Below are 25,762 nucleotides of genomic sequence, written 5' to 3'. Positions count from 1 at the left end.
TTATATATATACATAAGCTATGTGGTTATATAGAGCTGAAGGTCTTATATGAGACTGTAGGTTCGCCATTGGTATTGTGGATGGTTCGGTATTGCTTTGGCAAGTTTTGCTGACTGTTCATACACAAGATTGGTTTGCTGGTTAACGGATTTCATTCATACTGGTGGTTGCTTTTCAATGTTCTCAAGGGCCACTGTCATTGGGACATCGTAAGGCATGTCGCCATTACTAACATTAACGAGTTTGACTGTCGTGTAAGCGGAATAGGTCAACTTTGGCCTGTTCGTGCTGTGCATAACTGATTCATGCGATCATTGATCGGAATAACTATATATGTGACGTGAATGTGTATATGTATGGTGTGAATGGTCTACCAGGGTGCTTGATACCTGTAAGGTTGCACTACAGGATTGAGCTGTACTATTCAGATTGTAGCGTTCAAGCCTATATGGTGTCTCGCTCTCCTGTTAAACGGGATTGAGCTGTACCACTTTGGCTGTCTGGATGGCGTCTGGTTCTCCTGGAAACCAATGTAAAATTGCCCTGGCCCACAAGGGTATTCCTATTGTATAACTATTCAGTAACTAGATTATATATATTCCTCTTATTATAAGCTTCATTTTGACCTATAGATCATTATAATACGATTTATTGTTCTTAAGTTCTGTTCAGTTTATTAATTACCGTCTCCCACGTTCACAACCACTTTTTGGTTTGATCTTGTACAAATGTTATTTCTTATTTTATGGTGTGATGTGATCTATTTGATTTGTAAATAAACCCAGTATGATTCGCATAATCGAAACTGTTATTGGTTATATGAACTAGAGTAGACGGGATAGGCGAACAGAGGACCAATAAAGACTCTAGGCTGTTGATATTGGTCGAACGTCATTGGTTTAGTACAGTACTAATATCGAATAAGTCGTATTTTGATTGACGAATAAATCACGTGATAAAAGCTGGGCTTCAAGTCACAACAGTCAGTAACCGAATGAAACTAATCACTTATACAAATTAATTTTCATAAGATAATAGCTGATATGAAACATAATGAATAAATTTCAATGGCTGACAATCAGATTAGAAACGAAAGTACTTTTTGTGTTTCAAAACCGAATTAACATAAAAAATATGGTCTGATTTATATGAAATATGAAGTAGGTTCTTTTATCTGTTTGTAAATTAAAACGAAGCGAATGGTACTGGGTTCGAGTCCCATAGTGACTATCAACTCTGAGATGCAGATACATCCAGCTGACGAGTCCCAAATAGGACGAAACGCGCGTCCTGGATTCCACTGCTAGCCACTATCCATCATTGCTTGCAAAAAGCTTGTGAATTAAGGCAATATCGAGGCATACATATAGTATGCACATATGCCGGTAACAGACTGATCAATTGCAGTCTTAAACCTCAATGGGAAGATACAAGCCAAATAATACCAAGTGAATTTAAAACTCAAGAGTTATAGAATTTTATGAGAAACTTTGAAAATTATCTTCTGTCTATCATGCTTGAGAATTCCATGAAATTTCTAGACATTGAAGAGATGAAAATGACGATTCTTAATGATTGAGTATCATTATTATCATGAACATGGCGAAACGTTTAAGGGAATCATTAATCATCAAAGTTTTATTATATTTTTATAGTTACAAATGATTACAAATAATAAAGGTGAAAGATATGGAAATATTAGTTCGAACTTGTAATTAGGTTCTATATTTCAAGAAAATCATATAACATAAGCAACTTGTAATAGTATACAACGAATAAATAAATTCCATTTAATCCGTATTAATGTTGTGCTTAATTCTTAATTCTATTCTTAAGTTGTAACAGATAAATGAATAAATTTTAATTGACTGTTTAGTTGTTTATCCATGTAAAGAGAATATAATTGATTTGATAGTTTTAGTAAAGTTTACATTTTGTGTTTGAATAAGTAAAAGAATATCCTCTATAAAGTTTATGTATGAATATTCATGATTAAACTATAGTTAAGCAACAGTACAACAGTTAGTTCATTCGATTATGAATGTATTTTTGAATGATAATTATAAATTATATTTGAACTTCTCTTTTAATACATTTTATGAACCTAACCATTTTCAGTTATTTAAAATAATAATCCTACATTGTAGCTGACTGACTGATGAAAATATCAGAAACAATAAGATTTATAGAATAAAGTGAGTTCTTTTGTTCTACAGGTTTTTATCAGCTAAGAAGAAGTCTAAAAAGATAGAGTTATGTGATTATATATATGTAATTAATATAAAATTTTTCAGTAGTTCTTATCTATCACCCCTACCACCGGAAGTTGAAATCAAGGCGCTCGGTCTCGCGAATGAACGCTTAATCATGAGATCACTTAGCCGGAAGTATAAGTCTAATTTCAGTCAATTTTTGATATTATACGACTATCTTATATTGCCTGTGGTGAATAAGTCCCTCAGAGCAGACAGAATTCAATTCTACTGGTCATAACATCTCAATAGAACTCCAGAAATTTCCGTTTTGAAGAAATTCACTAATAAGCATATGATTATTATCAGTATACGGATTGTTGACACCGACATGATTTGTTTTGGGTGTGTACTTCCGAGATGTATATATTAAAACGAAGTAGCTAACTAGTACTTCCAGGTCATCAATCATTGTTCAGCTTTTATCTCTCCATGATTTCATTGTCCCCAAATGCCTTGGTACGGCTGAGAGTGGGGAGAGTCAGCTCTCTCTCTCTCTCTCTCTCTCTCGAAATGCCCTCTGCCAGGGAAGTCCTACTCACTGCCTTCTCGCACTACGGGTGTTGTCTACGAAATTGAGAGGACGAAAAACTAATGTTCGGCGCTTCAACCGGGTTGGTGGACATGGAGAGTTCACCTAGGGGAGTTGGAAAACCCTCATTCCAAACCAATGAGGTACATGGGCTCCAGTACCCTGAGGGAACAAGTGTCGTATAAACCAATTATTGATCACCGGCTACCATTGGACTGCATTTCCTGACATTGCTTCACTGCCTTGTGGATCAGACCTTCAGGTCGAAGGCTCCGGGTTTGGCCACCTATGAGAACCACCTGCTTTTGTTTTGGGAACCTGGGCATTATCATGGCTCACACACAAATCAAGTGACTTGTACGGCGCATATGTATTTGGTGCCCCTTCGTACCAATATCTATGTGTTAAAGTAAATAATAAAAACGATTTCAATGAAATGATATAGTCAATTATTATTTTCATTGTTATTATGTAATCTTTTTATTCTTCTTTTTTTTATTTTCAAAATTTAAACATGCATCGGTTTTAACTTTGTTTAATCCTATGTTTTATGCTCTGATGTTTCCTTCCCTTCATTTTACTAAAGCATGTTATACTTCTATGTGTATTTGTATTACTCCTTATAATTTAGGTTGTTTTGTAAACGAAGTAAATTCATAAAATAGAATGAATTCATTTTATTCTCGGAAGCAGCCTTTTTTCTTCCTACTTTTTTTAAATCTAATCTAGGAATTGGTTTCTATGAAAATGATAACATTATTGTATTGTTTTTTTTTATGTAGTTTTGTTCCATCAAAATTATCCACCTGAGCTACAAATCTCTACCATCTTATTATTGTATCATATTAAAATAATTTAGAAAAAAAGGAATCAATTACTAACCAAACCATCTAGCTCAGAGAACAAAACTCAGCCGAGAAATCATCGACCTGAGCTAAAAATCTTCTCCACCATCTCAGGAATCAATCACCTTAATCGTTCACTCCTTATTATAAGTTGGTATTTTTTAGAAAAAAAAATACAAAATAACTTTAAATCCTGCCTCTGAAAAGAAGAAAAATAAATAGGAGAACAAACCAGAACATACCATGAAAACGTGGTTCATATTCATTATTGATTTCTGATGCTCCTTTCAGAACTATTCGTGAATTAAACTGAAATATGCACATGAAGAAAAAAATACTAGTTTTAATTGTTTATGGTTAGATTTAAAATAATGAAAGATGAAACTTTGTATAATAAAATAAAAGTAAATAATTTCACCATGATGGGTTTGTGCAATTGAAATAAAATCTACACAATAAACCATTGTCATTTGAAGAAACAGTTTAAATTAGAGTGCATTGGACAACATCCTGGATCTAAGATTGAAACTTTTCAGTACTTACGACTGATAACCTTGAACAGGATAGAAACTGGGACATTCACATCTCCTAAGTAACACTATACTGCAGAGATAATAAGTTAATATTCGTAAGTTTATAGTTATAACTCCAATAAAACGTTGTTGTTAAATATAACTGTTTCACTAATAACTTGGTTGATTACATACAGTTGCTTTAGTAAATAATAAACAAGTGCTTAGTAGTAGCTTATTTTAAGTTTCTAAAACGTCTTTTTCTAATTACTGTGTTTTATGAATTCACTGTAAGCAAAAGAAGAATAATAACTCATTGATAAAAGTAAATGGTCGAATTTTCATATTACACTTTAACTGAACTTAAAGATACAAAGTCGTTGATTCAATGGCATTTAACTCTTGAATTTAATCCAGCATGAAGCCGTCAGTATGAGTCCTTAGATAGTCCCAAACTAGGAAAATAAATTTATCCAGTGCTCCCTGGTTTTCAAAAGCTTTTGCTAACATCGCTTCGTGACAAAAGCTGTCTTACACGGTAAGGTTTCATTTTGTTTATCAGTTTTATTTATTTATTTGAACACATAAATATCAGTACAAACGGGCAGCAAATACATATGCACCACACAAGTCACTTGATTTGTATGTGGGCTGTGATACTGCCCGGGTGCTCAAACAGAAGCAGGTGGTTCTCTTAGGGGGTTATACCTTGAGCCTTCGACCTGAAGGTCTGATCCACAAGGTAATGGAGAAACGTCAGAAGATGCAGTTTCATGGTAGCCGGTGACCAATAACTGATTCATACGCTATTTGTTCCTTCAAGATACTGGAGTGCATCTGCCCCATTGGTTTTGAATCAGGGTTTTCCATTTCCCCTAGGTGGATCCTTCATACTCATCAACCCGGGTAAAGCGCCGAACATTAGTTTTTCGTCCTCTCAATTTCGTAGACAACACCCGTGGTGCGAGAAGGTAGTGAGTAGGACTTCAATTATATATACTTGCACACGTCGTAATGTAACATTTCCAATAACATTATTTCATGGTACACAAATTTCAACAAACATCACTTATCAGTCTACCTAATTTCTGATAGTTCCAGATCAGATCTTTAATGATTATCTAACTTAGACTGGCTAGTGATTTCACTGAAATTCCAGAATTGCTAAGGAGAAAACTGATATATATATTGCTTAATCACGACTATATGATTGATTCTAATTGAAAAAATCAATATAACACTGAGACAATCTATTAATCTCTATTAAAAAAAATAAAAGACAAATATTTTATTACACGTTGTTTTTCACTAAAAATAGTCTCATTTTCTTCGATCAAACTCACAATGTTTTAGTATCTTGTTTAAGTAAACTACTTTAATTTCAGTAATTACTGAATATATATCTTTATGGTTTTGCAAGCACACATATATATACAACACGTAGATTGTAAAAATGATTAAGATGGCTAGTTATGTAAGCATATGAATTCACTGATAAAAAGAAGTGTTTAACAGCAAAATTGTTTCACATAATAAACAATATTAAACATTTATATTGATTTGTTTTATTCTCGTCGTTGATATTAATAATTGCAATTGATCAACCTCTCTTAGTATATAGTCATCTTGAGCTGATTACCTCTGTATTGCTAGTAGTAGCAAGCAACAGATTCTGGGACTTGTCTTCATCTGGTTTGGGACTTTTCAGCTGAATTTACCATTTCATAATGAAAATACGCCAAAAATTGGTAACTAGCTGTAGTCCTTAACATCAACAACCAGCAAATACTAATTTATGTATATAATATCAATGCCTTGTACACAAGCTAGTAGTTATAAAATATCACTAGCTTAATGGTTGACGCTTTGGGTATTTTAAACTAAAGGTACTGGGTTAGACTCTTAATGTGAGCATTAACACTGGAATACAAGTAATTCCAGAAGATGAAATGCACGTCTATATTTTACTGCAAGTTACCAACCAACTTTACCAAATTACTGAATATTATCCCAAAATAATATTTTTCTACAAATGAAGTACTAAACTTTAGGATCAGGTTTCAACACTGATTTGAATCAAACAAGTATCTTGGTATTTATTAATGTTTGAATAAATATTATTCAAAACGTTTTGAAATACAAAAGTATATCTTCAACTGAAAAAAACCCTGAAAGAACACTCATGAATAGTCGGTGTTATTTTACTTCATCATTAAACCATTACAATAGAACTACGACGAATTCTTAAACAACACAGAATTAGAGTCACCTACAGTGACATCGCTTACACTTTAGAAGGTTTTAATTAGAATGAAAGATAAAATTCTTTTCAGTTCAACGTAACACGTTAGATTATAATGTTAATTATAATGTACTTTTATATTTGAAGAGCAAATGATATCTTGTTTCGAGTTAAAATACATTTAGGCTATACATAATAAATTTTTAGTACTCTCGTTACAGTGGTTCCAAATTCTACAAGTTTTGAAAATATTTAAAAAAAAGTACTTCTATAGAGAAATCTTACCGTTGCCAAAAAATCATAACTAATCAATCAAAGATGTCTTATGTCCCCTATTAATAATCATGTTGTAAACATATATGAAGATTGTATTATCTTATTATACTGTAATTCATATATTTATTCACGGTAACATGCATACACAAGATATTCAGTTTTAAGTAAACAATAATTACATGTCTAGACATGTTTGGATATATAATTTAATTTATCCAACTTCTACGATGATAAAACTTGTTTTAACTTGAAAAAGTTATTTATCTACTATAGATTGATTGATCTATGCAAGATCTTGAAATGTTAGAAGAATCGATTTTTCTATCCGTTCCTCATAGGTCATTCTCTGTCACTAACTCTCATTATAGTAGTTATGACTAAAAAGTGAGGAAATAAAAAGAATAACTTAAATTAAACTTGGGAATCGAAAAGGATCATTAATGTTACCTATTTGTTTTACAAGTTTTGCATTTTTTTTCTTACTGTATATCAGTGATTTTAGCTACTTTCATAAACTGATAATTAATACAGATTTATAATGAACTATTAAATAATGAAAGATTTAATTCACAATTTATTAAGTACTACTTCAATCTAGTTATTGTAAGTGAATTCCTATTGTTTACACATTCCTATTTGATTTCTGTAACCAAGACGTGTTTTAGAAAAGTATATAAGCGAATACACATAGAAATGGGAGTCTTACTTAGTTAACCGAAATGATAAGTATGACCATAAGTATTCTTAATTGGACTTCAATTATAATTGTATATGAATACATTCAAGAAGACCATGATGTAATGTGATTTAATGATCTACAATTATACTCAACCTAAAATCTAGACAATTAAATATGAAATTTGTTATAAGTTCACACAATATGTATTACATATAAACATATTGTAATAACGAATTAGATTTGTAGTGAATGGTTGAATGGTGTAATATATTAGTTCAGTATTTTATAAACAAGCTTTTTAAACCCTTCATTTATTTAATATTTAATATGCTTTATACATTTTGACAATATACAGAAGCCTGAGTCAATCAAATGAAAGTATATTTACAGTTTTTTTACGATAGTCTTTGATAATTAGCCATATTAAAAGATCGTATATGTTATGAACTGACCCCATTTGTAAAACCGTCGATCAACTAGGAAGTAATAGATAGATATTTCATATTAGTTCACGACTCTTCAGAAGTACTCACCAACGATTCCACAAATATTGGAATCAAAAACCTCATGTCTTAATGTAAGTTCAATAACTTAAGAACATTGACCTTATATTTAGATATGCTTGAATGCTATTACGAGTTCACCTTACTTGGTAAACGGAACGAAGGTCAAAGACACAGTGACACAATAGGCTATTCTAATACGTTGTCCCCGGCCCTGCTAACTAGATCAAAAAATCTTGATGAGGCGTAGAGAAGGTATTCTACAAGCACCCAGAAAATACGAGGTCACTTAGCACACAAATCAAGCTTATTAATACACTGATAGAAACGCCCTTGTGAGAGCCAAAAAATAGCGTACGAAAAAAATCCGTCAACCGATGACAGTCAAGAATTTCCGAGTGGGAAATGTAGGCTGTAGGTCAACTAAGCGTCTCTTGGCGCAAAAACATAAAATTCAAATTTTCAGAATGAAATTACGAAATAGGAACCTTTTCCAAGTGAGTTCTGAGGATCTAACGTCCTCAACATATTTGACGCCCCATATTTCCAACTTTAGTCTATCTTCAGTTAAGCTAACATAAATAATTGAAGTTTTATTGTCAGTGACTAGCTTCACGATGGATTTCCAAAGGCTTCTTAAGAAGTTGTTAATTCGAGAGTTCATCAACATAGTGAGTATAACTCAATGATTACTATACAGTATCTTTGGATGACTAACAAAAAGCTTGGTTCTATGGTGACACATAAAATTTAGTCTTTCTTTAACTGATTAGGAATAATTTTCACTATTAAGTGAAATATTAAATAAATCTAAGCACCAAGTCATTTAATTTTAATTATATCAAACAGTTAGAAATGCTTTTTATAGATTAAGATAATGAAAATATATGAAACAAAATAAACATTTACCTGCCTACTTATCAGTATAAGTGTCAATTATTTGGTGCAATCATGAATACTAGATCGTTTTATTATTCTACTTTATAACTTCGTAACAAAACGCATTTACAGCCACGCACTCGGTAGAATCTATGATCGCTAGAACCCTTGACAACGCGAAACTCTCTACTTATCCAGTCCAAATACAGGGTATTATCATCATTTAATTCCAACAAGTCACATGGTACAAGTTTTATTCGATGGTTGATGAGGACTAAGTAATAATCAGTCAGATTAAGTTAGAAGGTACTTATTACTAAAAATTTGTATCATTTTTCTTGAATCAAAGTTATCCGAATTATTACTAACCTATTAAAATTAGACAAATTTATATATTCGTATTAATATAAGGTAACATTTGTTCTAATTTATATTAACATAGTAAAACAAAACAAAGAAATAGTATAATCAACAGATACCTACTACTGGATTTCGACTAATCACTTCATTTGATCTATGTCTAGATCTTTTTTTCAATGGATGATAAAATATTGGCATATAAATATTCAGTGGATTGGGCCACTTCGAGCTTAAACAAAGAAGAAAAAAATAAGTGAATGAAAGTTATAATAATAAAATTCTTGGAAGAAATTGTGAATGAATTGTGAATAGATAAATTGATTGGTTTTTGTTGTAATAGATTTTACTATTTATGGTAAAAAATCTGTAGGAATGGCGAATGTACTTTTATTATGACCATTTTATACCTTAATCAAGTTATATCATTTGTCATGGAGATTTTGTAAAGTGTAAAAGTAATTTTCACCAAACAATTATTGAAACTTATGGTGTACTTTAGAATTGATCTAATCGACAATGAGACAATAATTTCTCAATGAAATCAGATGAAGACAAAGCCGTATTATACATTGACTGTAGTCAAAGATGTAGACAGTTGGTTTCTAACATAATAGTATGAACGTATTTTGTCCAGCATAATACCTGAAGAAGTTTATAACAGTTTTATGTAGTGATCATTGGAAAAACTTTTTGATAATCCTTGAACAAGGACAAAACAGATATTCTTTACCACTTGGTTTACATTAGTTCCTCAAATGAAGTCAGTTCACTGTAAAAACCACTGTCTTAGTTGTCCACTCAGAGTGATTAAGTAAGGAAAAGCTATTCGCGACTATTCCTCATATCATTTTTAATGTTACATAACGAATGAAATGGAGGTGAAATAATTTAATAATATATATGAGCTAAATTCAACCGACGTATTGACTTAAGGTTATTAACTCCATGAGAATTCGAGATCGGTTCTGATGTTGTAGTTTCGGATGACAGTATAAAATTCATAATTAAACCGCTTAGCTTAATTACTGTGTCTCTATTCATACGAAATATTATCAGGGGATTTCGGAAGTGAAATTTAATATCATTTAAAAACAAACCATATTCTCACAGATTGAAATCATGAGTCAGTTGAAGCTAGACCACCATTGAAAACCTGGAAGCACTGGACGGCCGTTTCGTCCTAGTATGGGACTCCTCAGCAGTGCGCATCCACGATCCCGCACCACGCGGGGCTCCAACCCAGGACCTACTGGCTTCGCGCGCGAGCACTTAACCATTAGACCACTGAGCCAGCATCCAACGGTGTTAATGTCTAACTTCAACCAATCCACGAAGTTGCGCCACCGTACACCATTGTCTTCAGTGAGTTCCTATCTCACAACAGACCTGGTTGAACTCCACTGGTAACTGACTCATGATTTCAATCTGTGAAATTTCTAAAACCTCCACAAAACCCATTCTGATAAACCATATTCTGTCCATCATTTATTGATGATCAAATAGAGAATTATGTTGGCAAAAATTTCGCTATCAAAAAATGTTATAATCCAGTAGCTGACCATAGATTCAGAAATATTTCTCAAATACTTTAATACATTTGAAAATATCCGAATTAATAACAGCTAGATAGCCACCGAAAATCAAGGGGTATTGGATATCTTTCTCATTCTTTATTGAGACTGCCTAATAACACACAACCTCACACAAATTTGAATACAGGAATTTCAAAGGTTATAACGGGGTCATTGAGTTACACAGCTTAAAATCATCTGTTCATATTTTCAAAATGGTTCGAATTACTTTTCTGGTTAGCATTTTTTTAGCGAGTTAGTTTTTTACGGGATGGGATCGCTAGCCTCATGCCTAACCCTCCTCCTTTACCCAGGCTCGAAACTGGCAGTAATTCTAAAAGAGCTACAGGCTAGAAAGGACTGCACAGAACAGGGTTGGATGGAGAATGCTGGTGAGCCACCTATGCTCCTTCACGAGGAGAAACAGGCGCAAGTAAGTAAGTAAGTAATATTTTCTGTAAACCATTTGTTATCTACTTCCCTAATTGATATATAGCTCAACGTTTTATACGCCGGATCTTTCAGTTTGAACTTCGAAAATCTGGGATTATTATTTACTCAGAATAATTTTGTGGAGATGTCGTGCATCCTAAATTTGGTTTGCGTCACAGACATACTGTGATATGTGCTACTGATGTCAATAGATATAAGTAGTATATATCATCGATCGAAAGTCAGATGTCTGGAAGCAGAAACTTATCAATATCAAAGAAAACACAACGAGAGCAGACAATGATTGATGTGGAAATGAAGAAACAACCAATTCTCAGACGATTGATTGACATTTCGCAAATGAAATATTTACTCTGTCGTTCTCAGATTTTACTAACACATACTGTAATTTTCTGTTGAAGTATATTCGATTGTCCCCACTTGTCTTCTCATTCACTACAATACTCTCAGATTTCCAATGATTCTCTAAATTATATTAATCCATCATAAAATCTGTATTGTGTTATTAGAAAAAGGAAGTATGCTCTATTTCCATCGATTCACATATATTTGTTCATTAAATCATACAGAAAATGTATTACTGAATATGTTTTAGTAAGTGAAATGCTACCAACCATTGGACTAAAAGAAAGGATAATATTTAAGTCATTTTTTATTGGTTATTTATTTCAGTATATAAATATTGGTACGAAGGGGCACCGAATTCATATGCGCCACACAAATCATTTGATTTCTGTGTGGTTTATGATACTGCCCTGATGCTCAAACCGAAGCAGATGGTTCTCTTAGGGGCTACATCCGGAGTATTTGACCTAAAGGTCTCACTCACAAGAGAGTGGAGCAACGTGAGGAGATGCAGTCCCATGTTAGCCGATGACCAAAATTGGTTCATACGTTATTTGTTCCTTCAAGGTACTAGAGATACCAGATAGCTCACTAGAACTGATAGACATGAATAACGTTAATTTCGATGATATGTAAGGATTACTTTAACATATCAATTAAATAAACATTGAAAGTCAAATATCACTAGGTAATTGTTTAGTTTAATCATTTCATAAAAGAATTGATCACAATTATAAAAGTAGTATATTTGTAAGTTACCTACCTTGGTGTATTCCATGCAGGTCCAAGATCTAACCATAATTCTTTTGTTTTAACTGATAATAATTTAAATATTGACGTAATAGTATTTTCATTCAATAATGGTTCAATTACATCAACTACAATATTAGAATTGTAATTAGTAATTTGTTTTGATTTTGCAACTGTATGAACTTTACGTACAATTCTTATTAAATAAATAAAAATTTCCTTTGATATATATGGTACTGATTTACGAATTTTTTCAATAATATTTAATGCATATTTAACTTTTTGTAAAGAATCGATTGCTACAGTAGAATCTGGCGGTTCATCATTATTTTGTTTTACATTTATAGCTATAAAAAAAATCAACGAAATGATAGATTATCAGTATGAGGTTGTGGAGATTAATACGTTTTTTTGATTGAGAACATGATCCGATTGATGTTAGATCACCATTGAAAACCTGGAAGCACTAGATGGCCGTTTCGTTGTATTGTGGGACTCATCAGCAGTGCGCGTGCACAATCCCGCTCAGGGAATTCCAAGTCAGGGCCTTTGATCTCATGAGCAAAGGCTTAACTTCTAGACCTCTGGAATCGTGGATGTACAGTGCTGAGGAGCTCCACAATAGGACGAAACCGCCGTTCAATGCCTCCAGGTTTCCAATCCTAGTCTAACACAAATCGGTTCATGATCTCAATGAAAAAAATGAATTATTTGATGAAGAAAGAAAGTAAATAGAAAATTTTGCAAAATTAAGTTCATAATTTTTAATTAGCTCAAGACAAAACAGCATGAATTTAAATGCGACGGAGTATAAATTCTTTCAATAAAATCCAATTAAACCTTTGTTTAGCCACGCTAGGAGGTGTTCACGAGCACGAAAACGTAAATTCCTAGAACTTTGACTGATATGACTCGCTGAACAGGAGCAGAGATTATATGGATCGCCAAAGGTACACAAACCGGGGATCCCGTCAAGACCTATTCTAGATATGTACAATTCTCCTTACCATACTATAGCTAAATGGTTGTTAGCTGTATTGAAACCTCTCCATGAAAAGCTTGTAAAGCATAGTGTTAAGGATGTATTCCAATTTATTGACAAAATCAAAAATGCAAATACGGTGGGATTAAAGATGATGTCACTGGATGTAACGTCGTTATTCACAAACGTCCCACTCATAGAGACTGTGGAATACATAGGTGAACAGCTGATTGAAAATGGTATTGAAACTACTGTTCCTATTAATGTCGTGAAAGAGTTATTACTCAAATGCACCATGAATGTGAATTCCAAGTCCAACAGTGAAATATATAGACAAACAGATGGTGTTGCAATGGGTTCACCACTGGGCCCTATACTAGCTGATATTTTTCTAGCCAAACTAGAAAATGATCCATTAAAAAATTATTCAAAACTTCACATTTTAATGTAGATATATGGATGACACGTTCATCTTCCGTAAAGATAATATGTCACAGCAAGAGGTTCTTAGGCGATTTAATGAAGTACATCCAGCCATTCAGTTTACATCTGAAGAAGAGAGTGATGGTCGAATAGCCTTTTCGGACGTTCTCTTAACTAAGAGAGCGGATGGATCGTTAAAAAGGGACTTAACCAGAAAAAGTATATGGACTGGGCAGTATACTCATTTCCTTAGCTTTGTACCTCTATAGTACAAACGAAACTTGATAAAAACCCTTAGTTACCAAATACGCACTATATGTTCTGCTGATATAGCTGAAGACGAACTTAACACGTTGCATAATACTCTCAGGGAGAACGGTTACCCTTGAAAATTTATAACTAAATATATGAACACGAAGGTGAAAATAAGTGGAATGCAAACGGTGAAGAAGAAATCTCTGTTCATGCGTCTACGATTCAGCGGGATATGGCTAAAGAAATATTAACTCAGAGATTGCGTAGGACAATACAAAAATCCTTTAACGCCGGAGAACTGCGATTAATATTTTCTACGCGCTCGATGGTGACACCGATGCTAAAAAATGAATTACTTAGAAAAACCTAATTAGTTGAATCATTCGTATATTGTTACTTTTATATATGGTAAAAGCGATTGTATAGGTGCTAGATGTTTTAGATGTATGTATACATAATATAGAGTTTTGGGTAGTACAACTGCTGTATAGCCCTATTTGTTTGTTTCTTTCAATTTGAAAGATAATCATTATTAAAATTTCTCTTGAAATAAACAACTATAACACTCCTAGATGTCTTTACAGGTATTGTTGTTAGAGGATGCATTATAAATAATCTATTGAAGTGCAATGCAGTCTACTTTTATTTGTTTAGTATAGGTAAGTCAAATTTAAAGTTTGCTGTCACTATCTCAAAAATTTAATTAGAAGTTCATAGCATTCGTTTTATAGAAATACAGAACTCCAAGTAGGCATGAAATATTCTTGAAATCTTTTTGCATTAGTTATGAGTGATTTGAGTATCTTATTTAATAGCTTCATAGGAAACCACTATTTCAGAAATCCGTGCTCTGTATCCTTAAGCTTCTTATAATCTTGGTAAACAACAAACCTCTCAGTGTGTAAATATTTATCCTAAACGATAAATTGACTGTTTTCTCAGTGATAACGATGAGAATTTTATATAGTTTACATCACGGACTAATCCTAGTAAAACAAACAGCGAAACCAGGAAATAATGGGCATCTATTTTAAAACTCCTCAGTAAGATTCATTCATGACCCCACTCTATATCGAACTCAGGAACTTCAGGTCTTGGGGTGAATGTTAAATCATTAAATCATTGCACTAAAATTCACTGATTCACATATCTAAATTCACTCAGCACTTAAGATTGTACAACCATCTTTCAATGCTTCTGGTGGCTAACTATTTCACTTCTCACATGACTGAGCTCAACCAATAACGACTTCTGACAAGAACTCCAAGAATTACCTCTAGAAATTAGTCACTTAGAGAATATATCATTGTTATTAGTATAAGGTACTTATGGACTATGGTTTCTTTTTTCTTTCAGCAATAATTGGCTAACAATAGAAAATTTAGAACCAGAGTGGTGTTATCTATCTTCTTTCAAACCTTTCAATTAATGATTCTAACTATCTTTAATCCATTGAGTAGAAAAATTAGATTTTTTGACGTTTCATGACCAAATGTAAGCGATCATTGGATTATTACAATGTTTGTGTAAATGTATTTTCTTTTTTTCTTTTTTTAAAAAGAAACAATTAATTTTGGCTCCAACAATCAATGTCGAATAGAGAAAACTGAGCAGTGCACGTAATTCGAATCTAGGACCTTTGTTATCGGGCGCAAACGCTTAACTTCTAGGCTACTGGGCCAGTATCCAATAGTGTTAATGCCTAACTTTAACTAATCAATGAAATTGCGCATTAATCTTTTATTGCGCTGAGATAGATACCTGTCTCTACCTGATATGGATTAGTTCCACTGGTCAAGGCTTTTGAATGAACATAGAACATAGGTTAGACATTAAACCTTGATTACTTATCAGTCTCCATAGATTATGTCTTTTGGTCAAATAGTATAACAAGGTTACAAAATAAGCTTTGACAATCAAACTGCTGACACAATACAATTCAATAAAGAGTTTACATGGATTCATCTAAAGTAGTTTCTACAATGAAGATAACTATTATAAATGTTTATTGAAATTATTATACACTGGCCTATTTAAAATGAAAATGTTGTTGTTGTTGAAAAGAAAAGAGACTATTTCATCAATAATTTTATTGTTATAAAACTCACTCTGTTTATTGTCAAGTTCGTCTGGTGAAGATCTAAAACTTTTTCTAAAATTCTTTTCAAACCATTCAATATCATCTAAACATCTATTTAACATATACAAATCTTGACCGTATGCATCATCCTAAAAATAATAATAAGAAGAAGAAGATAAAGATATGCAACTACTTGTTCGAACATGCTACACCAAAGAAGAAACGATTGATTTATATGTACAGATAATGTTAATGTAAGCATAAAGTATGTTGAATACAAAGTTCCTCTATACACATTTTCTAATAAAAAACACATTTTGTATTAAGTAAGTTAATCACTAATATTTAACTCTACTGTTAGAATTATTTACAAATGTGTTTAATAGTTGATATAACGGATGATTTAGAATATTTCCTCTCTCTCTCTCTCTCCCTCTCTCTCATATTTATTATGATAATACGTGAATACGATAATTAGACTAGTCACGTTATATCAGATCCATGATTTCACGATCCAGAATAAAGAACCAGAATATGGACTAGATAATAATTTATTCAACACAATTACAAGCAATTACTTTCAGTGAGTTCGAAACCACAAATCAACAAGAGGAAAAGAAATTACATATTTAATAGTTATTAAATTGAATGCCTGTTTGTTCACGCTCAACGATCAATCATATTTTAATTACAGGACCACATACCAATAAGGGAAACAATAAAGTGTGAATTGAACAATTTATCAAGTGAATGCCCCTGGATTTTTTTTTTATTTTACTTGCTCACTGAAATTTGAAGTCAGAAATTACCTACCATAAATACCAAAACTTTCTCTACTGGGTTACATAAATAATAATAATAATAGTCATTAAAATTTACAATAAAGTATTCTACTCACAGTATTGTTTGATTTAATAAACAATGGATTATTATTATTATTATTATTATTATTATTACTATCATTTATTTTCTTCCCTTAGCTAGCCACTATTCTAAGAATTTCATTAACCAAAATTAATATCTTGATATTCAGATGTAATGAAGAACAGTAATAACAGGTAAACGAATGAATACGTTCGAAGTAAAGACCGGTGTCAGACAAGGTTGCTTACTCTCACTCTTTCTTCTTCTCCCGAGGATCGACCGGATTACAAAGACGTCAACACCTAGGTGAAAGCATGGGATACAGTGGAAAGCTAGAGTGAATCTGGACGATCTATGATTCGTAGATGATCTGGCTATTCTATCGCACACGCAACAACAAATGCAGAAGAAGACGACCAGTGTAGCAGCAGACTCAGTAGCAGTAGGTCTCAACATAAACTAAGAGAAAAGCAAGATTCTCTCATACAACACAACAGGCAACAATCAAATCACAATTGACGGAGAAGCTTTGTAGGATGTGAAAACCTTTACATATCTGGTCAGCATTATTGACGAACACGGTGGATCTGATGCAGATATGAAAGCGCAGATTGGAAAAGCAAGAGGAGCATATCTACAACTGAAGAACATCTGCAACTCAAAACAACTGTCAACTGCCAACACCAGAGTTAGAATTTTCAATACAAATGTTAAGACAATCCTACTGTATGAGGCGGAATCTTGGGGAACTACGAAAGCAATCGTTGAGAAGATACAAGTGTTTATTAACAGTTGTCTAAGCAAAATACCTCTGATCCGTTGGCCAGCACTATCAGCAACGACCTACTATGGTAGAGAACAAACCAGATGCCAGCGGAGGAAGAAAGTAGGAAGAAGCGCTGGAAGTGGACTGGACACACATTGAGGTAAGCACACGACTGCATCACAAGGCAAGCCCCCACTTGGAATCCTCAAAGTCAAATGAGGAGAAGAGGAAGACCATAGAACAAATTATGCCGGGAAATGGAGACAGGCATGAGAGGAATGAAAATGAATTGTATAAAACTAGAAAGGGAGGCTCAGGAAAGAGTGGACTGTGGCATGGTGGTCAGCGGGCTGTGCTCCACTGGGAGTAACAGGTGTAAGTAAATAAGTAATCGAAAGAATGAATAAACAAAAAGGCAGTAAAATCTGATAGAATTTCAATAAATTTAGATTACTAAAATGTCGTGACAATTATTATTGATAACATCTTATTAAGACTATGTATGAAATATATAGTTTTATGACAAGTACACAAGCGTGATACCATTAGATTATGGTACAGCATTAACTCATTGTAATTGAGTGAGGAGAATATCTCCTAACTGAAGTTCATTTGATAATCGTAATCTATCTAAGTTGAATTGGCCTAAAGTCAATCACACAAGCAAGGATATACTTATTCTTTAATTTTACTTTAATAATTAAGTTTAGGATTATCACATACTTTTCATTCCCCTTATTTGATCATTTTTTCCGACACTGGATCATGTGTTTTGTGGTTTTATTATCGTGGACTGTCTACAGCTAGACAATTTATAAAACAATGATGCACTGCACAGATTTCCAGTCTGAGTATGGGACTCCTTGGTCACATGCATCCATGACCACTACAAAGGTCGGACATAGGAAATCCGAATCTCATAGTAGGTGTGTAACCTTTAGACTAATAAGTCACAAAGAAGTGATCCATATTTCCAACTACAGTTGGTTAGTTACATGTTGTGAAATTCATCTATTTAAAACAATTAGTCCCTTTGATAAATTTCGATAAGGCAATAAGAAAACAAAGTTTATCAGAATTATGTGGTATATTTGCGCAGTACATTTCGAACAATCTGATCACACATATACTTGTTAAGACGTTTTCATGTGAAAATTAAATGGTCAACTAGATAGGTTGTAAAGGTAAGCCTTCAAAAAGAAAAAATAATAATACAGTACACAGAATCAATGCGATAACCACTCTAGATAATAAATCAGTATTACCCAGGTAGGTTAAGAGTAAGGACAAATTGGAAACCTGGAAGCAGTGATCCCGCCCACGGGATGCGCACTGTTGAGGAATCCCACAATAGGACGAAACGGCCGTCCAGTACTTCCAGGTTTTCAATGGTAGTCTAACATCAATCAGTTCATGATCTCAATCAAAAACTTAGCAATCTCCACAACCCCTAAACTGATAGTTTCTAAGTTGTCTCATGTTTTATTTACTATGAACATTTTACAGTTTTGTCAAAAGTAATTTTTTTTAAAAAATACACAAAAATTTGTATAACAAGTTCTCAGTAGTAAACCAATTGATTGTTTAGTGAGAATAATATTTCATTGTTACATAAGAGAAATATTTACATAAAATGAATTGATTGATTTCTAATAGACAACTAATATACTTTAATGAATAGAATATTGAAGGAAATATGAATATTAAACTAATTGCTTAAATTAATATGATTCTGATCAATGTATAAATGACCTCCTATGAATTATGTCAATCAATAGTATCTATCGTATTGTAATGTATATGGATAATTAGTTTACTAACGTTATTGTTATTATATAGGATATTAAGCTTTTTCTGTAAGATGGATTGAAATAATGAAAGAATTTCAAGTCAATTCATAATGATTAATTTAGGGATTTATTTATTTATTTATTTAATTCAAAATGAAAGACTATTGAAATGTACTTGTCTCGGGTCCAAAAAAAAGTGATGATGGGTAACTTGAAAGTCTGAATATAAAATACAACGATTGTATTAGATTGTGGTGATTTTTTAAAGTAAACTGATGTACTACGTGATGTTGTTACTTTTTTTAAAATAAGAAAAGTTTTATTTTTCTACAAAACAATATAATTAGGTTAATGATGAGTATTTAAGTTGAAAGAATGTACCATCGGATGCACAGCTTATGATTCTTTAAACTCGTGCATAGACTAAAGTTATGTGATGTGTCATTGAAAATCAAGAAGCAGTGGACAGCTTTCTCGTCCAAGAATCGGTGATTTTAGCAGCACTCACTCATTAAATGGCTAAGGATAAAAAAAGTCACCTAGAAATCGAAATTTAAAGCCAAACTACGATTCTTTGTTGATTATTAAGTAGCTCTAAGATAAATTTCGAAAGTTTTGCTATAAATTCGTGATTGTTAGAGTTCGGTGTTTAGGGTCGAAGAAAGTATCCACTAATTGAAATAAATGAATTTCAATAATGCAATAAGAAGACGAAGTTTATCAGAATTATGTGATTTATTTGCACAATACATTTCGAACAGTCTGATCATACAATTTGGGTTCGAATTTCATGAGGCGAGTTCATGGATGCACATTGCTGAGGAGTCTCATACCATTCTCTGGAGAAGTGACTTATACTGAGTCACGAAACATCGGAAAATTTGATTTTTCTACTCATTGGGTAATAAAAATCTACTCAGTGCTTAATTTGTTCGAAATTATCAAGTCAAACCTTGATAATAATACCTACAAACTCATCTTCCATTGTGTTTTCTTATTCTATACAAACAAACATTAACAATAAAGAGGTCCAAGCTTGGACCGAAATGCCAGATGAAACGTTGGATTCACTTTAAATTCTTTCGCTGAGATTTTACAAATACATTCTTCCTAATTAAGTCAATCTGTTTTGATGATTGAAAACTTATTAAGTAGGTATCATTACCATGGTTTGACTTGATAATTTTAAATAAATTAAGCATTGAATAAATTGTTATTAACAAAATCACTATATTTGTAATATCCTAATGAGTCGAAAAATTAAAGTTTCTGATGTTTCGTTACTCATTATAAGCCATTTCTTCAGAGAATACAAAATCAAATCAAAATTAATCCAAGTTTATATAGTACAAAGGAACAACACAAGTATATGAAATGATATTCAATACAATCAGTTAATTAGTTTACAATGTTCGAACTATTACAAAACAGTTATATGATAGGAATGCATTCAAATGAATCTTTTATACTGTTTATAGTGCTTACTTTTATTTGAATTCAATGAAATTGGATCTATTTTAGTCTTCTTCTTCTTCTTCTTTTCATTTATCATTAAATTAAGTGTATAGTTCGTATTATAAATGATAACAAATTGAAAACAAAAAACACTAGAATTTGTTACGAATTCCATTATCTATTCATGTGACCATAATATAGAGATTAATTAAGATATTCTTATCGATTGAAGTTCGGTCAACATGTGAGATATAAATTCAACTAAGTAAATTATTCTATTATCATATATACAACTACAAATTGAAATCGCTCTACATTTAAGAACACCTAGATTGTATTTAATACTAATGAGAAGTGATTAAATAAGAAACTGAATAGATAACAATGACCTGTATGTTGATAAATATTCCATAGTGACTAAATCGTTGGCAATTTTAAAAGATAAGTGATACTTTTTAAAACATTTTGTTGTTCAAAAAGAAAGTAGTCTGATTGTTTAATTCATATGAGAGATGCATATTTATAGAAAATCTCATGCTGATTGTTAGATTGAGAGGTCCTGGATTTCACTACGTGTGTGGTCACAAATGTACAACGCTAAGGATTTTCAAAGTATCATAAAATGCACGTTTAATCCCGCATACATTTAAATAGTTTTTCAACTGATATCACCCTGCAATAAACCTTTTGTAAGGAATGAATACATTTGAGTGGAAATATTGTCTTAGAAAATGATTTTATAGTTATGTTATTTGTGAAGCAAATATTTTTGTATTATTTAGTTGAAAATGTTAATACTTGAAATCATAGACAAAATAAACAATTTAATTTGAAACTTATTCATTAAAGAAACAGTAACGTTTTATATCTTCATCTTACATAAGTAGACTTTATGTGTATCAACCTGTTTTAATCACAGTTACTATAGCAACGGCTCCTTGGACACTTTTCAGTTTTTTTCTGTACATTTGATCTCTAGTTTGAAGGCTGTAATTCAATGTGAATTATCTATGAGTAACAATTCGTGCAGAAATCATAAGTTCAATAAACTTCCTGATGTCTTATTTTAGTAAATAAAGCTTATCACTTCACTAAACACCTGTAGATTTATGTTAACTTTGTCAACTACTCCTTACAGCTTGATCCCTTGATTTGTTAGAAAAAACTAAGAATTCAGTCTCTCTTAACATCTAAAAACAAATCTGAGTAACAGCTGATAATAAACTTAAATATCTCGGGACCTCATTGATTGACTGACTCATCTTTAATTAGCTATTAATTGGAAATTATTCTTCACAGCAATATCAAAGAATTAATGTTAACCTCATAGTAAGACTGAGCTTTACTGAATTGTTCTCTTAAAGAATCAGCTACCAAAACTATCACATTCTCAATGTAAATAATCCTGTGTCATTGTATGTGAATTACAACAAAGTCAGTTTTAAAGACTGTTTGAAGACAAAAGGATTTCCATCAAGGAGTATTTTAAAATCCAATACTGAATAATATTCTTTCTAACCAACAAGTAAAATTTGTGTTATGTATCATAACCAATATGTTTTCTACTATAATACGTTTCTATCATAAACTATTTCTAACCTTACCAGAGTTCACTACTTAATTATATACAAGAGCTAACTAATTTTCAGAGTATGTGTTCCTTACTTCCCTTGAGTTTATATTTCTTTTTCGAAATGACAATTTTTATCTAGAAATTCTAATTCACTGACTAATTATTCAGTGATCAATGGGTAAATTGGATGATGAGTAGTAATCGTGTTATATTGTGAAAGAGTAGACAACTGAACGCCAACTAAGCATGTGATCGGTATCCTGCTCATTAAGAACTTAAAGTCCATGTGTTATATCTGAACGGAGACTAAAGTAATGGTAACTCCTAGGACTAATTTATGGACTATTACTACATATATATTCTTATTGTATAAGTAACTAGATTATTATAGATATATTCCTTTTGTCATAAGCATTCAATTAACCCATCAAGTATTGTCATACAATTTACTATTATTAATTTATTTCCAACCTGTTATTCACAGTTTCCCCTACTCTCAGCCACTTTTCAGCTTGATCGCATATAATTGTCATTTTTTATTTCATGACGTGATTCAGTCTGATCAACTAGTATATAAACTACTTCTATCTAAAATATAATTACAAACTTGAACTGGTGATCATTAGTCTTGTGTTCATCATCTTCGTTTGGAGCTAGTTAGTATTGAGCCGGCCATTATCCACAAACTATCAATCTTCTCATCTTTGCTGTTTATTGGTTATTTAAATTCGTTACTGGAACATAACACCCTGATTTCGATTACATATGTAATTACAGGTATCCTCAGATAAGTAGCATATGATAAAAACAACCGTTCATCCCTCCATAGTTTCTTGTAGTTCCCTCAATAAAAATCCAACAACAACAACAACAAAAAATACCATGTATATTAAATAGTTAATGAATAATTAATTATCTTTCATTTAACTTAGTTCATCTTAGCACTAATATCATTTACCATTGAAATTTTTAATTGATTTTCACATTAACAACACTTTATATAGATCCGGTATATCCACTTTGTAGAATAAACTATAATGATACCACTACAGATTAACTTTGAAATTAAGTTACGTATACAAATTGTGATTACAAACAATCATAAAGATTTGAATACACTTTTTTTCTTCAAAGAAATAAAGAAGCGAAAATATGTTTAATTGAAAGAAGACTTATCAATTTAACTAGTCAGTCATATTACCAATCATTATGATCTTACCACTATGTGGAATTTAAAACAATCACAGTTAATAAACACCGAAAATATATTCTTTCTTTTATTCATAAGGATACATGATAGTAACATTTAAGAATTCCAAAGTAAAATACTATTAACTCATCAATAATCATTCATTCAATCAATTAACGAGACTATCTAAATTAAGATGAAAATTTCTTATTAAAAACACATATATCACTGAGTTATGAATGATGAATAATTTGGATTGAAAATTAAAGACATTAAATTAATCTCTATTTGACAATAATCAATTCTTCAAAGTGTACTTGTCTGTTCTTGTATTTACTATTAATATTACTATGAAGTTATAAGCAAAGATAGATAGTGGCTAACAGTGAAAAACAGGACACACGTTTCGTCCTATTTGAGACTCGTCAGCTGGATGTACCTACAGTTCAGAGTAAGTGTTCATTCTGGGACTTGAACTCAGTGCCGTTCGCTTCGAATGCCATCGAGGTATCCAGTTCGCCACTCACTCTCAGAGTGAACATCGAATCTGAGATTCAGGTGCATTTAATTGATAAGTCCTAAATAGGACGAAACTCGCGTCCTGAATTCCACTGCTAGCCACTAGCCATCTTTCCTTAGAATGCTTGTGAATTAAGGCATTATGTACAGGACGCACATATTCCAATAAGAGACTGATCAATTGCAGTTCTAAACATCAATGGGAAGATTCAAGTAAGCCATGCCAAGTGAATTACTATGAAGTTGTTTATAATTTAATAATGAAATCTAGACTTAATCAGTTTGTGGATTGTATTTAAATTATGAATTTTATTGATATAGAAATACCACTATATCATAATCTACAGATGTAAATAGTTTCATTATTAAAATAAATTACAATCCATGATAAGATAATCAATCACTTTTAAAAGATATAAGGCTTAAAAAACAACTTTTTTGAAGTAGACAATGTAAAAAGAATGTTGAGAAATAGTTGGTTTAAATCAAACAGTGATTTTTTTATATTAGTTGAATTGAAATCAGCATGAATATAGAAATTCTTAATTATTGTTAAATTTAGTCGTTGAATTCATGAGTCAATTGAAGCTAGACCACTATGGAAAACCTAGAAGCACTGGACGGTTATTTCGTCCTAGTATGGGACTTCTTAGTAGTGCGCATCCATCATCCCGCCTCGCGATATTTGAACCAAAGCCCTATCGGTCTCGCGTGCGTGAACGCTTAACCTGTAGACTAATGAGCCGGCATCCAACGATGTTAATGTCTAACATCGACCAATTGACAAAATTGCGTCACCGCCCACCATGGTCTTCAGTGAGTTACTATCTCACATGAGAAATGATTTTGCGAAACATTCAGTTAAGTTTGAAAAGGATTATGACTGGAAACTAACATTAATAAGTGAACCATTGAAAACTAAGGAACTTTGAATAATGTTTATCCATAACGGTTTTCATCATGATTCTAAATGACTTTAGAATCAAAATCTGTGTATCTTTCAGCAAATAACCAATTAATGGATCATTAAGTCAGATTCAAGTCGAGTATTTCAGCGAATTTCAAACTTTGTTTTTAATTCATTTGTTTGATTTCTGCATCCTACAAACCCTTTTTTCTGTCCTTCTAAACCAACCTAAGTTTTTATTTTATATTCAACAGATTTCTTACAGACGTAACACAGTTGAGTGATTTTGTTTGATTTCTTTTAAATTACACTATGGTACAGTATTTTCATACGCCTTTATAGCAAGTATTTATAAGTTTCATTCAAAATGAACATCAATTCATTGTATTTGAATACCGAAACTTTTGTACATACTGCCTACCTCATTGTAACATTACTAATACAACTCACTGACATAACAAACTGTTATAGCCCAAAGCCGCAAATCAGAAGCAGCGAATTATCGACCGGACCAAGGACGCGTAAAACATGTGCGAGCAATCTAGATTACTTATCGGTCCTGCTTCCTGCCTAGTCCAGTCAGTTAAGTACAGAACACCAATCTCAGCCTCTGCAATATGAATCATTCATTTCAAACATACTGGATTTATATATCAATCAGACAGACCACAACGTAGCATGAAATAGAAAATAACATTTGTACAAAATTCGGCCAAATGAGGCTGTGAATGTACGAGGCAGTGACTAATAGATAGGGCAT

At 32.2% G+C, this 25,762-nt stretch overlaps 1 protein-coding gene across 3 annotated transcripts in view; it reads right to left on the bottom strand.

Moving 5' to 3' along the window:
* The window catches only part of MS3_00006061 (uncharacterized protein), a 44,423-nt gene that overhangs the window by 9,050 nt on the left and 9,611 nt on the right, over window positions 1-25,762 (bottom strand). For 2 of the 3 annotated variants that reach the window (XM_051214161.1, XM_051214162.1), the window contains exons 3-6: window positions 15,968-16,088; window positions 12,213-12,546; window positions 9,204-9,309; window positions 3,872-3,938 (exon numbers count right to left, since the gene is read on the bottom strand). In XM_051214161.1, coding sequence (XP_051073537.1) covers window positions 3,872-3,938; window positions 9,204-9,309; window positions 12,213-12,546; window positions 15,968-16,088 — 628 coding nt within the window. Of the gene's footprint in view, window positions 1-3,259; window positions 3,939-9,199; window positions 9,310-12,212; window positions 12,547-15,967; window positions 16,089-25,762 lie in introns of those variants that run through there. The other variant, XM_051214163.1, reaches the window with a different exon arrangement.

This window comes from Schistosoma haematobium, chromosome 1 (genome assembly GCF_000699445.3).
Source record: "Schistosoma haematobium chromosome 1, whole genome shotgun sequence".
Classification (NCBI taxonomy): domain Eukaryota; kingdom Metazoa; phylum Platyhelminthes; class Trematoda; order Strigeidida; family Schistosomatidae; genus Schistosoma; species Schistosoma haematobium.
The sequence above is the reverse complement of the archived record's forward strand: the minus strand, read 5'-3'. Positions and strand labels throughout refer to the sequence as shown.